The sequence below is a fragment of the Anoplopoma fimbria genome, chromosome 10 (assembly GCF_027596085.1).
Source record: "Anoplopoma fimbria isolate UVic2021 breed Golden Eagle Sablefish chromosome 10, Afim_UVic_2022, whole genome shotgun sequence".
Lineage (NCBI taxonomy): Eukaryota > Metazoa > Chordata > Actinopteri > Perciformes > Anoplopomatidae > Anoplopoma > Anoplopoma fimbria.
Genome location: NC_072458.1, coordinates 8,590,008 through 8,605,992, shown reverse-complemented (window position 1 = coordinate 8,605,992; position 15,985 = coordinate 8,590,008). Strand labels below are relative to the sequence as shown.

General features: G+C 40.3%; 1 protein-coding gene across 1 annotated transcript; it reads right to left on the bottom strand.

The window, feature by feature from the left end:
- Positions 1–2,579: 2,579 nt before the first annotated feature.
- On the bottom strand, positions 2,580–14,429 carry cers2a (ceramide synthase 2a). Its single transcript, XM_054605908.1, has 11 exons — positions 14,054–14,429; positions 9,547–9,720; positions 9,289–9,406; positions 8,921–9,039; positions 7,563–7,620; positions 7,157–7,207; positions 6,863–6,955; positions 5,935–6,063; positions 5,547–5,653; positions 4,444–4,597; positions 2,580–4,344 (listed from the first exon to the last, which is right to left on the bottom strand). The coding sequence occupies exons 2-11, from the start codon at positions 9,717–9,719 to the stop codon at positions 4,198–4,200; spliced, it is 1,149 nt and encodes a 382-aa protein (XP_054461883.1). The 5' UTR covers position 9,720; positions 14,054–14,429; the 3' UTR covers positions 2,580–4,197.
- Positions 14,430–15,985: the final 1,556 nt, after the last annotated feature.

The window sequence follows — 15,985 nt, the reverse complement described above, 5'->3', positions numbered from 1 at the left end:
AGCTGCTCTTGAGATGATGATGGTGATTAGACTACTTGATGCCAGAAATACAAAGCACAAAAACATACAAAGATTAAAGAAATTACAGCTTCTGAAACCAGAGACAGCACATAAGTAATGTTAGTTAAAGCATGGTCCTCAGCATCTGGATTAAATTACTAAGCATTGTGTCCGTTAAATTACCATCACAATATCCTTGAAAAATGTTGTCTCTAAATTGCTTTTTTTGTACAATCAACAGTTAAAATGTTAACACACAGAACCAGAAAATGTTTGATTGTTTTTGCTTGAAAAATAACTTACATGATTAATTGATTATTAAAACATGTGCTTTATACCTTTATTGTCAGTTTACCCTTAAATTACACAAGTAGTCTTTTTAAATCTACTTATTTTATACTTGACAAGTTAACACATGCTAACCATACTGTTCTGGGATATTTACTAGTCAGTGTTCATAATTTTTCTGTCTTGTTGCTATTCAAAATAATACAGCAAAGCCTTTCAGGTTTTAATGAAACAGATAGATTAGGTCACACAAAATAAATTATGGAAACTTGATGGTCAGAAACAATTATTGCTTATACTTTTTAAACGTGTTTAAAGACAAATTCATTATTACAGGTCCATGAAGTAATTTTAATCACTGTAAAAGCTGATAGCAGCACAGGATTTCAAAGAGAACCAGATCAGCAAAGACTGATGAAACATATTATCACTTAATTTTAAAGATATGATTTCAAACTCACCATTCTGCATCGTCATCAGGTGTTTTGTTGCTGCAGTTTCTCCGCCACTAATCCATAGCTTTTAAAAGCTTTCATAGCATCTCCATCCCGGCTCCCTCTGAGGTTCCTCATGACTCCGGTTACATAAGACAGTCATCGGTTACCAAAGTCTTTACTGTCCCCCTCCTCTCATGATCATCACAGGAAAAATGAGCAGCCCACAAATTAGCTTTCTGCGCACACACACACACACACACACACACACACACACACACACACACACACACACACACACACACACACACACACACACACACACACACACACACACACACACACACACACACACACACACACACACACACATGCAAGATACCCAAGCATACACTTGCACCTTGCAACCTCCCCCTGGCATGTAAAGCCTTTATTAATACTTAAGCAGGAATTGAATAACATGTGCATCAAACACCCCGGCGCTTTTGTTCTCCTGTCACAAGGACCTACATCACTGTCACCAATTAGACTTCACACCACTATAACTCATGCACCTAAGGTGACACCGAGCTTATTCATTACACAAGGCTGGAAACGCAATGTGAAAGGAAAGGCAAAGATTTAAAAAGGAGGAGTAAGACTGGACACAGAAGGGGGGCGTGTTAAGGAAAGTCCAGACATAGGAACAGCAGAAACAGGAGATGCATTAGCAATTAAATTGCAGGAGCCAGATGCGAGAGCAGGGTGGAAATTGACCCTGCCGCTTTAAAACGGAGATTGTTACAGTGAGGCTGCCAGTGACAAGAACAGCGTGGAGGCACCGGGGTAAAGTGATCCCACTCCATATGCAATTAGCCAAGAAGGCCTTTTAGGCTGAAGCCAAAAATACTGTAGGGGAAAGTGGCACAGGAAGGAGTATGAAAGGAGAACCAGTGTCTTTTTAGGGTGGATGGAAAAGAAGAACTCTCTCAAACTTTCAGGCTGGATGAAGACCAACTCTTCCACTCAAGATGATTATAAAAAACATTCGAGACATATTTGGCAACAGGGTGCCTCCCAAAAGTGTGCCAGCCAAGCGCTGCTTGGCATGTCACCACTCTGTGCCATCGGATATTGTAATAGCTCCATGGTGCCTTCAGGTCCACTCTATACCAGCGGAAGCTTTGACTGATTGATGGTGCTCATGTCAGACTGTGTTTGCTCCACTTCCACAGTGACGGAACTTCAACAAGACAGTGTGTTTATGTTCAATGAGAGGCACATTTATCAGTTATTGAATTATAAACTATAGCCTTTCATTTAATATGTATAGTACCCTTTAGAAAACCAACAGACATAACTAGAACTAAGTAGAGATATTTAGAGTAAAACTAAAAAGTCGACTTTATAACTGCACGACTTCTGCCTTTTCTGTTTTTTAAAGGATTATATTTCTATAATGATGTATTAATTAGTTAGTCAATTTGTCGGAAACAATTTTTTTTTTTTTATCATTTGAACTTGTATCTTTGAGTTTTGGACTGGTGGCCAGACAAAACAGGCTATTTGAGCAAAAAAAACAAGTTTCACTAGTGTCTGACATTTTAATGACTAAACAAATAATGACTAGAAAAATAACTAACAGATAAGTTGATAATTAACTCAACAGTAGCAGTCCTTAGTTGTTGACAAATATTGTATCTCCTTCATTATTTAAAAGGTAATTCAGCCTTTTTTTCATTTTTCAATATTTTCTCAGTTAATCAATTGGTTAAAAAAGCAGATTTCTAGATTTCCTGAAGCCCTATTCTTGACTTTGAACGTTAAAATTGTCCTTTCAGATTTTGATGGAGGAAAAAAAAACTGTAAGAGACAAAATAGTTATCCACAATTATCTTTATCGTCATTGTCATTATGATTTTTACATCTCAGCAACACATAATGCAGATTAAAAACCATTTCTGTAGAAGCAAAGCTCTTTAGAGGGAGCTGCAGGACGATTGGTTGTTGTGAGCCGAGGCAGGAAAGTTAGAGGCCCAGAGCGTTAACGGTGCATGGAGTGTTGGTTGTGATAGGGCACAAAGACAGCAGAAATAAAGACAAATGGGACAGACATAACATTTCTTTCTACAATCAACACTTGAAATGATGAAGGCACTTGCAAATGACAAGGTAGTACAAAATGTAAACCATACTTTGGTGTTTCATTTTTTACCTCTTTACTTAAGATTTCATTAAACGTTTTTTTTTTTCCTTTTTACAAAAAGTACCAAAACACTGGCAACAAGGAAGATCTTGGGTAGATAATAATGAGAATAAATATGAAACAAAATTTAAATCATACCCCCTAAACTACAAAGAAATCTGGTTTGAATTGAAATCAAACACTTTTACAAAGCTTGTTTACAAGACATTTATCTATAGAGGGAACCATAAAGTGCATCTTTGGATGGATGGGAAAAACAACACTGAATGGAAATGCTTTTGACTCTTTCAGTCCATAAAGAATTCATAAACAGTTACTGATTGGTTCGGGATACACTCAAACAAACTGCTCCCAAATTTAAACCATTGACTGGACTGAAAACAAATAAAACAAAACCAAAATAAAATCATACAACTAAAACGATATTAAACACAAACAAAACACTTAAAATGATCTCGGCGCATTCCACTTAAGGCACATTTCAACACACGATACAGATGTAGCACCTTATCGCAGGTTTTTCCAACCGTTAAAACATTATTTACCTCCAATTATTTTAGTTTTTAAACATTGAAACAAATTAAATTTAGAAAAAAACAAAGTGACAAACTGGCAGCTGCAATAACTGAATCTCTCAAATTTGTTATTAACCGATACTTGAGGAAATAGACTTAAATTAGGTTATGGTCCATAAAAAGATATCACCTTGGAGCTCCTCACCATGTGACCGACTGTCACTGAAGAGTTTTAACCAACTGTGCAGGAAGGGAGGGCCCGTCCTAACCACAGCATCTCTTTAAAACACTCCTATAGACCAAACATAAAGCTAGATTTGGCATGTGGCAACTTGGTCAACAGCACAAAATCTTAGCATAAAGCAAAGGAGACAAGAGAGGTGAGAAAAGAGGAGAAGGTGTGTGTGTAATGAGATAACCACTCTGCTGCTTAGGTGCTAAGCAGATCATTGTGGTTCTCCACCACAGTCTTCCTCTCCCCATTTAAGTTAATGTAATCCACAGAGAAGTGGAATTATCCACTTTGGTACCAGGGTTTCAGAAAGGAGGGTAAAGATATGAGTGTGTGTGTGTGTGTGTGTGTGTGTGTGTGTGTGTGTGTGTGTGTGTGTGTGTGTGTGTGTGTGTGTGTGTGTGTGTGTGTGTGTGTTTGTGCTGCCGCCGGTTGCCCTTTTCAACATGCCACGCTCCCGTTCTTTGGCTTTCAGGTGAGGGCCACATGTGAGGGCCCATCGTCACTCCTCACACAGCCTCATCTCCAGCTCTAACAGTCCAATCAGTCCGTCTTACTGTGGTTGTTGTTCAGGAAAGTGTGGCCGTTCTGCGTGTGGCCGTTCTTAAACTTTTCCGTCCTCTCGCGACCATCGTCTTCGTCTTCCGACTCTGTCTCGTCTTTATCGCTCCGCTCGTCCTCGACAATGTCCTATTGGGTAAGACAAGACATAGCATCTGTACAGTAGCTGCTTTGAGGTTTAACTATTATGTGGTAAATGGGGAAAAAGTTGAAAGTGGCGGTTCGTACGTTGCCTGGCAGGAATTTGACGACCATGCGCAAGATGAGCACTGCCCAGAAGATGTGCAGAGCCTGCAGCACTAACATTAGCCCGTTGAAGAAGTAGAAGCCGAGGAAGGGGGTGTAGAGGGTCAGGGGGTACACACACGTCGTATATATGATCCTGGACGAGAGGACAAAGGCAGAACAGAGAGACCAGTCAGAGCCACCTACAGTCACCATCAAAAGCCCATTGAGACGAGCCAGAACAGTACACAATGTGTCTGTTGTTACATTTCCATTAAATTGTTGCTCAAGCTTCAAGCAAATTCATGAAATTTCTGCAAAATAAATCAGTGTGTTTCCATCAGCTACCTGTATCCAACATATTCAAGAGGACATGATCACATTGAATAATTTAAATAGCATTTATTTTTTTGTAGTATGAACAACCTCCCCACTTTTACTTTTGGGGGTTTTCTGGAGTGGAGTCATGTTAGTGGCAGCATAACATTAATGTGTTAATCTTAAATATTATAAAGGATTATGCTGGTGTCATTCTATATTTTTCATATTACCTGCAAAAATGTCATTGTTTTTAGCAACTTTTTTCAGCAGCTGGGCACTGTAGTTTAAAGCAGATATTACTATTTAGGACTATTTTCAGCCGCAAATTATTACCCATTTAAAGCAGTGTATGTGTGATTTACTGTAAATAAACTAGAGTTCCCAAGTTTATCAAAATGAATAGTTTTTGGACAACATGTAAGCTCTGTTGCAAAGAGGAAACAGCTATATCAGACTTTGCCTACACAAACAACACTTATTGTTGGGTTAATTCATTGTTGTGTTGGCCTTTTCGTGAGATTTATTGACAATCGGTCTTTATCACATCTTCTCTTCATATATGTCAGCCTTTCCATATGAGTCACGTACAAAAGCCCATTTGAGATATGTGAATTTCTTTAAAATTTCTGGCATTTCCATTTATTTTTTTAATTCAGAAATTGCAAATTGCCCGTAAATACATATTTGACAAAAACGTGTCTCACTGTTCCACACATTTCTCAAATGTTCCTATCATACAGTAAAATCAGTGACTAATACAGTGAACCTTGTAACATAGTTCTTACCAGAAGGGGAGGATTACGAGGCGGGTGAAAATGAAAACTGCAGCAAACATGGTGAACATGCAGTTGCAGGTGTTCCTCCAACCTGCATAGTTGAACATTTTGGCTGCCTGCAATGAAAGGCACAGAGATCAGAGTTTCACCTTTTCATATATTCTCCTCTAGAGGGCACCACAGGGAGGGCAGACAAATGTGTTGTTTAAATTATGTATACTGCTGTCTGATTGTAATTAAATTCAAAATTAAAAGACATTTTCCTGTTATTAGCATGTGGAAAAAAACCACTAACAATGTATTCAATTTTTTTTACTTACAAAATATAAACCCATTCAGGCCAACTTTGAATCAGTGAAACACCCCCTTTCCATGTTATATTAGCATGTTGTCATACCTCCATTAAATAGTCGGAGGAATCATGCACCAACATGATCAAAGTCCCTGCCCGGATGTAGTTTACCAGCCAGGAGAAACTGATAAGGGAAATGGTGGCTACATGGTGAATTATCTGCTCTTTGAAATCCTGGAGAGAAAAAAGGGACAGAGGGAGATGGTTTAAAGACAAAATCAAAAAACATTTGGTCACTTATTGATCGAGCTGTAAAGATTGGTCACTAATCGACACTGCGTGTTCTGATTGATTGATACTGGATTTACAAATGATTAACACTCTGCACATAGCAGATTATATGGCTTCACAGCTATAAAAAATAAACTAAATCCATATACAGAAGCAAATCCTCACATTAAGGGTTGATTTCAACACAGGGGATCTCTGTAAAAGTCCAGAAAACTATTGCTGTGGTGTAACAGATTACTTCCTCGAATTTGTGATCTTGAGTTATGAAACAAGTGCTGGCACAGAGGTTGCGGGCTCGAAGGTCTGCCACCTTTCACAACAGAGTTTAGACCTGTGGACAAAACGGTCCATCTGTCTCTCAATGGTGTGATTTCACCACAGAGCTCCGGTCACACATTAACTCACAGGGCACCTCCTGATGCAACATCGCGACTGGAGAGACCGTTTAGTTTTGTTGCTCACTCACTCTGACTTTACCAAACTGACAAAGTGGAACGGGTGAGTGGAGTTGAACATCATCTATAATGTTCAGAACGCTGACAGCTCCGCTCAATACAATGCATAAAAGTCGGGACATCTTAATGGAGAAATCAATATCCAAACCACAAAATACACTACCGACAAAAGAGATCATTCTCATTATTTCATGCACTCTAAGAGCAATCTCTCCAAATAGAAGGTTTCTGAGGGGCTTTATAGATACGCACACGGGATAACAAAGCTTAGGAGGCAGCTCACTTACCTTACGTTTAACATCCGTTGCTATGCTAAAAACCAGCGAGATATAGAAGCCTAGCTCGATCATGTAGTACCAGTACTGTGAAGGCAACAGTGGCTGGAAGAAAATAGGAAGAAAAAAGCTGTTAGAATAAATCAATAATTGTATCTATTAGTTAGATAAGTAATTTGGCAAACAAGAGTATTTTTCTGCAAATATGTGCTCTCTCAGCTTGTTTTAAATTCAAAATAAATGTGAAAATATTCAAATCTAAACTTAATGAAAAGAGAGATGTTCGAGGTTATTGTACTGACATACCATTTTCGGGAAGTCATCCCACATCTGCTTCATATCATACAACCATGGTTTCTGAGGAGAAATGGATACTCAATATTAATGAGTGTTTAAGTGTTCCACACAACACCACAACCACTCTCGTGCACAAACACTAAACACAAACAAAGTGGAAAACATTGTTTTTGTTGCATCTAACAGTGTGTTGTCTTATGTTACAATGTAAAAATGTCAATGTCAAATATGCTAATATTTTAAAGACGCAACAAGTCAGGGAGACAAAAGTTGCCAGAATAACAATGATCATTATGTTTCAAGTTATAACTAGATTATGAATATTACATGGTTAGATTTCACCAAATGACACATGTAGTGATTTTCTTGCTTATTGTGAAAACTTTAGAGCGCCAGATTCTGACACAGTACTCACGTCAATAAGGACTGCCAGGCCAGCAAAGAAAGCAAGAAGGTAAAACGTAAATCTCCAACTGTAAGAGAATACACAGCGGTTTCAGAAATCCAATTTGGGGTTATGGGAGACAGATGAGGAATGTTTCAACTTTAACTTTATCAGTTACTCTAAATCACAAGGAAATGATAAACGGACTAACAATTTAAAACCACGTGTCGCAGATAAAAGAAAACCTTAAACATTAGCACACGTGTCGCTGGAGCTTGAACCTCAACTAACTGAATGGCATTGGGCAGAAAAAAAACTCCCTTTGGTCAATGTGTTTTGCATTTTGCAATGTAAATACTCCTACCCTTGTTTTGAACAAAGACAATGCTTTGGTGTGTTAAGCTGTTTTGTTTAACTAAAAAGGTTGCTGCTTTCACACCACAGACTGAGGTAAAGAATTGCAGAAATATATTTGTCTGCTTTGCTCTCTAAATCACCTCATGACCCCTGATATCTAACTTGCGAGCCCTTGATGGTGTCATGACCCCTAGCTTGGCAAACACTGCAGGTCATGAGTATGGTTGTCTATAATTAACCGTTTAATCATTATCCTACTAAAATAATTTAGACCCATTAATGCTATCTGTTAAAAATTTAAATGATGAGAATAACCGGCCCACCTTAAGTGAGCCGTGGCCAAATTTGTTGACAACTTTGGGGCCAACGACTTCGATTAAATCAGTAGGTGGCCAGAAAGACATGGGAGCTTGGTTTGGGTTTTGAGGAGCTGTGGCCTTTATTCACCGTCAACGTATGCCAGGCAGACACACAGCGGACGACCTCGCAGATAAACTAATTGGTGCAAAAAAGATGTGGCTGCTTATTCTGCCGGACGGGTAAACTGGGGACACATTTGCCCGGTTTGCGCCTAAACTTCAGCTGAAGGTAAATGATGGATTCAACCCGTTGAACCTGTGCTTTGGTACTCATTGCAGCAAGAAGGCTTGTTAAGAACATCGACCACAGCAGCCCTGCATGCCAGGCACTAATCTTGGTTAATGATCAGTGAAAAAGGGCTGGCTATCGGTCGGATAAAAAAAATCTAAATTAGCATCCTTAGTCATGACCCCTGCTTAATCATTTTTTTAAACACACTAAATTACAGAGGTATAACACTATCAAAACCGTATTTCAATGTGCCTTCACCGTTCGCGGTCTCCTGCAACTTTCAATCTAACCAAATCATGAATAATAAAATCAGAGCAGAAAATATTATTTAACATCTTCTTTAGGATTCAAAAGAGGCTATTACAAACACACGGATTAGAATGAAAGACAGATGATGGGTTGGGGTTGTTTATGACGTCTGGCTGAGGATGTGTAGCTACCTTGCTTCCCGAAACTTTTTGAGCTTGCAGGGTCTGTCCTGGTTCCTCCGCCGCCTGAACCACCTCTGGACCTGTCGCACTGAACAGCCCGCTTGTTTGCTTAAACCCTCTATGGAGCTCTAACAACAAAAGCGGGACAAGGAAAGAAGAGTCAGTACTTTCTTTAATGTCTGGAGTTGGAAAATGATGTGTGGTTACACAAGGCTTGGGTTTGAAGATCCAGGGTATTTCTATCATGTCGTCTCTCTCAACCATTTACACCTCAAACATCTCTGAATTCTATGGTTAGGCTCAAGCTGTGCTATTGCCAGAGGACACACAGTATGCATGAAGCAGTGCTAGTTTCCTTATGTATGCAGGAGCATTACCTGTGTGGGATGCTTTGATGTGCTGCAGAAATAGGACTCCAGGACGGGATTTGGAGGAGCATGAACACGCTGCTTGTCACTCACTCCCAACAGGGAGGCGAGAGGCGTCGCTACTGTCCTGGAAAGAGATAAAACACTGCTTAAACATCATCACACATTTGTCAGGAAGAAACCTGCAAAATCAGAAAGGTAGAGGGGCAGATTAACAGGCAAATGACACAGACAAAACCTAAACAGTCACCGCTGGAGATGAATCACCTCTCAAATATCTGTCGGCAGACCAGGAAGCACAGTGCGATGGGTATAGTAGCCCACAGGTCCTGTGTTTTAGGGAAAACCTGGCCATCATGGTCGGTCAGGTCAGCCCAGCCGTGGCCTTCAGGAAACCAAATCCAGTCCGCCCATATCTGCTCACTGAGCCGAGACAACATCCTAAAAGATGAAACAGAGTGAGAAAAGGATTTGTAGTTTATTTGTGGCATGTGAAAGGAAATTAAGACGGGTAATAAAAAGGTTTTGTCTGCTTGGTGATCTCCATTCAGAGTTTTTCATTTGATAAATATAGCAACTCGCTCAGCTGTGACAATATCCTGAGAGAAAGAAAAGGAAACAGAGAGGAATGAGTATTGATTGGAGTTGATAAATCTCACTGGGCATCTGCAACAGGCGCCGTATCTGGGCACTTCCTGTTCCAGATGAAGAGGAATGATGAAGTGGTTTTTTGCCATGCTGCACACAATGCAATCAGAAAACCCATGAGAATTGAATTAGGTCCTTTAACCCAGACTGCAGTTTGGCACCCATTCCCATTCCTTGAAGAAAAATGTCTGCAGCTGGAAGACACTCTGTATTATCGGGTCAAAACTCAAATTTGCCAAATACTTTGATCTATGATAAAAACGCTCCAACATTAATGACATTCCCATCAGTTTCAGCTGTACTTTGAGTTTAGTGCTAATTAGCAAACGTTATCTTTTCTGGAAATTTAATGCATCACAGTGCCTAAGTTCAGCCTCACAGACATTTTTACTGCTTTGTTGTTGGACTGCATTAACAGCGACATGATAAGCAATCAAACAACCTAGTATGACATTAGTGATGCTATTATCACTGGCAACTCCTCAACAGAACATTAAGTCACATTTAGAGTTTTACAGTGTCGGATCAGCTGATTTTGAGTGGGATCATCAGATTAGCTCATTTTACCGCTTTATCTTTGTTTTTTCAATAAAAGTTGTGTGTTTATTATGACCGTTTTTCTAGAGAAAATTATTTAAGAGGGAAATTCCGTTTGTCACACATTTCCTTTCAGAACTATAAATAATGACTGTGTGCGTGTGTGGACTTTAACCCGTTATACGCTTACCATCAATGCACAGTAACTCATGCAGGCTGCCTTTGTCAGCAGAGGAATTTCAGTTCGACAGGATCTCCTCACCTTGAAACAACATCGGTGATAAGTCAACTTATCCTATCTTTTAAAGTTAATGAGTGCGGGGCTGTTGGTGAATTTGCTGACTCCCGTTTGTCACCTCTCATGTCAGCAATCTACCATAAACTCTTACTTTTAATCCACAAAACTGTCATGAAATTGGACATGTCTTACTTTACTTTATTTGTCCATCATTACCCTTAGCAAAAAAAAGAACATGTTAACTCTTATGAAAGATTAAAAGAGAATGGGCTCTCATTTGATTGTGTTAAAATATGTTAATGAGTGCAAGTTTGTATTCAGTGCTGGAGTGAATTAAGGGATTTGGAGGATCAAACATGGTGAACTAGAAACCAACAACGGGGCTGCAAAAGCTCTCAGGTGTACATCCTACTTCTTACATGCGAAGTACTTTTTGTCTGTAACTGATCTAAGCTAAAAACATCACTGGCATGTGACAGCAGATGAAGATTCCCAAACTGGCAATGTTACAAGCAGCGAGAAGTAAAGTGTGCACAGGTTATACACAGTAAATATCCCTGCCGCTCCTAGATGTTTAAGCAGGACCAGAGGAGTTTTACAGCTGCTCTGGCTGGTGTGTGATTCCCTCAAGGGTTTACAGAGGAACAGGTCAGGCACCAGTTGTTTAGCAGGTGCAACTGCTGCAAGCTAAAGTAAACGTTGATTCTATTTAGTTAACTAAGCTATGTTGAGCCAGTATGAAGTGTAACAAACAAGGAGGGCTACCCGCTCATAGATGATCGCTTTGGTCTTAGTTTAAGCAGATTTCTTTGGTCATTTCCAAGAAACTTGTGAGCAAATCTCTGGTAAACACACGATTTAAACTAGTGCTTTTGTGTGATTCTTTTTTGAGAAACACAGTTTTACAGGTCTGTTTATTATACCAACTAATCGATTAATTGACAAAGCAGAATGAGTCTTTGTCTGTCGACTAAAGAATTTATTTGGTTGAGGACAACCCTACAACACGTAAGGTTTGTAGACTGGTGGGCACAGCTTAGCATAGACCTTTAAATATGTCACATCTTGGATTTGTGAATGTTCAGACATTTATGCTTTTCCACTTTGAAACGAAACATCAGGCATGGGCAAACTGTATTAGTGAACCCATTACTGGACTCTGTATAAATTGGTTTGCTTTGTTGTCCTCAATCTGATCTCTGGCATTATCATTTAATCCAGTATCAATATTCGGCACTCAACTAGTGCATGCACATTTACATGACAGTGTTTGGAGAGACCAAAGTGCACTGTGCCACTTTGGCACAGATGGTTTGATGTCAGGGAACATGAGTGGTGTTTTTGGATAGGCACCAAGAAGAGTGACTTTGTCCTAACTTAATTATAACGTTAATTCACATTTCATTTCTCAAATCTCAGCAACAGTTTGTACTGTTCTAGAAAGACTGTTAATATACTCACTGGTATCTATCAGTCAATGTCTTGACTGATAACTTTACTTGGAATATATATATTTTTTCACTTCATAAAATAATAAACATCTATTTAGTTGAAGGACTAACAAATCACTGATTAAAAACATAATGGTCAAATTCTGTGCACAGCTTTTATGTGTCTTTAAAAAGGCGGTTGTAAACAAGTGGCTTAATGAGACTACAAAAAATCAGCACGTCGTCTAGTCCGCCTTTTCGGCCTTGTTGTGAACACTCATGCTCAACACTCAACGCAACTATGATGTAGTTTGTCTATAGCATAACGTCACATAGCGCTTTTTTCTTCTGCCAAATCACGCTTCAAAAGTCCTACAAGAGGTGGTAATTTGTAAACATTGTCTTGCAAAAGAAAATGTGTAAGTTTCATAAACTTGTGTTTGCCCGAAGAGTTTATTTTCTGCAATAATCTAAACTCAGGTGGAAATATCCCATTGCACTTTTTGTCGAGGTAACCAGTATGATGCTACCTTCTGCGGCTGGCCTCCAAAAGTATGTCTGCCCTGCAGCACTCTATGCCCACTTCTTCTCTAGAAGAAGAATAGTGTGCTAGTTTAGAGCATGGGGTGATGCAATACCCGACAAAAAAAAAACACACACACTATTAAATTTGTCTACAATTGGTAGGTGATGCACCAAGATGCGCAATTATAAAAATAAAAATATATAATATAAAATATAATATTAAAAAATGTTTTGTATTAGATTTAGATGTAAACTGTGCAGGTTTTAAAGTGTTCCAAAAATGACAAGACGCACCTTTAGAGTTTTAAAGCCTCAAGCCCAGGAAAGATAGCCTAGAGCCTGATTTACTGACTTCTTGAAGCTCTCTCCTGAGGCGCAGACACACATTCCAGTCGTGCTCCTAAAGTGGATCTTTATGATGTTTCTGGGGTCTTTAATAAAACCTTGAAGGCCTCCAGACTGCAAAGTCCTTGGAGTTTAATAAGATAAGACTGACATGACTTGAGTACAGCAGGACATAAAAGAATGACTCATATCTAAAACAATGTCAGACAGACAACGTCCTTCAGGCTTAAGAGGCCCTTGTATACTTTCAGCTTCAGGGTTGTTATCCTCGTTTAAAGCTGAGCGGTGTGTCAGTCACTCAGCCCTCTACGCTGCTTGCGTAAACTCTCGCAGGGAGTGGCAGCGTGCGCGTGAATGGCGCAAGCGGGGAGTCTCCCGGACATAGCGGAACAGACCGACTCGGTGAGATGGAGCTTTGCAAAAGTTTACCCAACACCGCCCTCACCACCGTCAGCTAACTCACGTTGTAGGCTTGTTCCCCCCTCACAGAGGCACTCTTTACTTAGTGCCACCCATATGATTAGATAGAGCAGGGGCAACTGTTACCGGCGACATCTCCGGTTTACGTTAGAAAACTTTTTTTTAGCGCATTGGTAACTCGCAGCACGAACGACACCCATGTATCTGTTTTAACACGTCTGCATCTCCTCAGGGGCGACCGCGGGGCTGTGCGGGTTAGTCCCGTCTGCTTCCGTGACCTTCTGTTATCGCGGTGTTCCTAAACAAACGCCGCGGGCATCATGACGAGCGAAGGCCTGTTAGCTCAACGTTGATGAGCGAGACCCCTGTGACGTCTCCCAACGGCTCAATCCGACAGTTAGCGTCGGAACGTTGGAGCACGTCAGCAAAGTTCGGTGTGCAACGTTCCGCTCCGGTTTAACTGCCCGCGAAGGAGACCACACAGTTCATACCTAAACAAAGTAACGGCTCATGACGCCTGTGGGCCGTTGTCTCTGATCTGACGCTTTGAAGTTAAGTTTCCCCCGAAGCCTTAACAGCCTTAAAGGACCCGTCCGTCGTGTAACGTTGGCTAACGGTTCAGCGAACTTACCTCCGCTCACCTCACCGTACCCGGGCAGCGACTGTCGCTAGTCTTAAAATGTCTCCTCTCGTCTGCAGCTGCTGCTCGTCCTCTTTTCCTGGTGTCGCGGAGGGGGTTTCATGTAGCGTTAGTTATGGCCATCAAAAAACACTCCAACTTGTCGGCCGTTCAATGAGCCGCCTCCCTGTTCCTCCTCTACCACCACATTATCAGATAAACTCACGAACAACTGTGTCGCACTTTCTGCCGAAGACTCTCCTTGTCCAACGAGGGACAGAGAGAGTTTAGCTTGTCACTTTTCCGTCCTACGAAATGAATCTTTGTGGGCCCGGCTTGTTGCTGTTCAGCCGGGCGGTGTAATTGGTCAGATGTGGTGGGTATGAGGGTAGTATGTTAGGATAGGACCGGCAGGGGGGTGGGGGCTTTTAAAGTGACGCGAGCCTTTACCGCGTATGAGAGGTGGTTAGTGCCACAAGAGGGCGGCTGACAAGAAAAGGCATGTCCTCCAGTGGAAAGAATGAAGTTAATGTTTTGTGTTGTTTTTTTTACTAGAAATGAGTAATGTATACAGGGTTACTTGCTTATCATTTACCTCAACGTTAACGGATAAATAATAAACTAAAACTGTTGTCAAGTACAGGGCCTGATATAAATAGTTGAAATACAATAAGTGAGTTAATGATGTCGTTTTTGTGAGTTGTGAATAGAAATGTTCATGGGTGTTTGTTTTCAGTTTTTTACCTCCACAGTTTAAGGTGTAAGTCTATTGCCTTTTTTAAGGCATGTTTAGACAGGCAATTGTGCAAGGAGCCAGGACTCAAGTTACCACAGATCTGATGAAAACCTCTAGATAGCACAAAGGACATGTTCATGTTATAAGCATAATCAACCCCATTTTCTGTCCTCTGTGACCATTTTTGGAAAGCTGAACCAGTCCCTAAAATTTTATGTAAACATTTTTTCATCAGCAACATTAGGATTTTTAAAGGTCGACATACAACATGATAAATAACAATACTTTACAAGTGTCTTAACCATGTGGCATTTCCCATCGTTTCCATATATATATATATATATATATATATATATATATATATATATATATGTTTTTTGGTCTTCTTCTTGCTCTTCTTAACTTTGTTGTATGGTCATATCCAAACAGAGAGTGAAGAGTGTCTCTAAGTATTTTACTTAACCTACACATTAAAAAGGGCTGTATGCAAGATTGGGAGCATTATTGCCTCTCAACAGCTCTCAACATGGCGACGGCTGAGCCAGTGGCTCCTGGCTAACAATGCTAACAGTGCAGTTATGGCAACAGTGCTGACAGAGCTAACAGTGTTTACCTGAGTGAGAACCGAAGGTTGGGTGCTATGCTATAAAACGCTGTTGGTCGTGACGGCGTAATCAGCTGTAACCACTGTATAACCTGTGGGCCACGCTCACATGCACTAACATTCACTAAAAGCACGTGTGGTCAGCTCAGGTATGTAAATAAAGAATGGCGAAGCTTTGATTACAACACAGAGGGAGAGGGAGACTTCATTCTATGCTCAGGTAGACATAACTCCACTATATCATGGCTTTTCTGACTTTACAGCTGATCGGGAAAAAGGCAATGCAGTATATTTATTATTTGTGTACAGCACTGATGATGGTAGGACTTTATTTGCATGAAGTTGAGGTCAAGTCCAAATTAGGCAAATTCAGATACGGCTAATGGTCAGTCAACTCACAGCGTCGTATGTCGTGCAGCGCGGGCCGGCTACTCTGCTCTCCACAGAATTGAATATGGTCTGTCAACTTTACATACATCAGTGGTTTTGGAGTATGTCCACCTATACCCTGTTGTGGTCTTGTATATTTCCCCAACATAAGTTATAATAGTAGATCAGCAAGCTGCAGTCTTTTGCAGCTGTTTATCTCATCAGATAACAGATT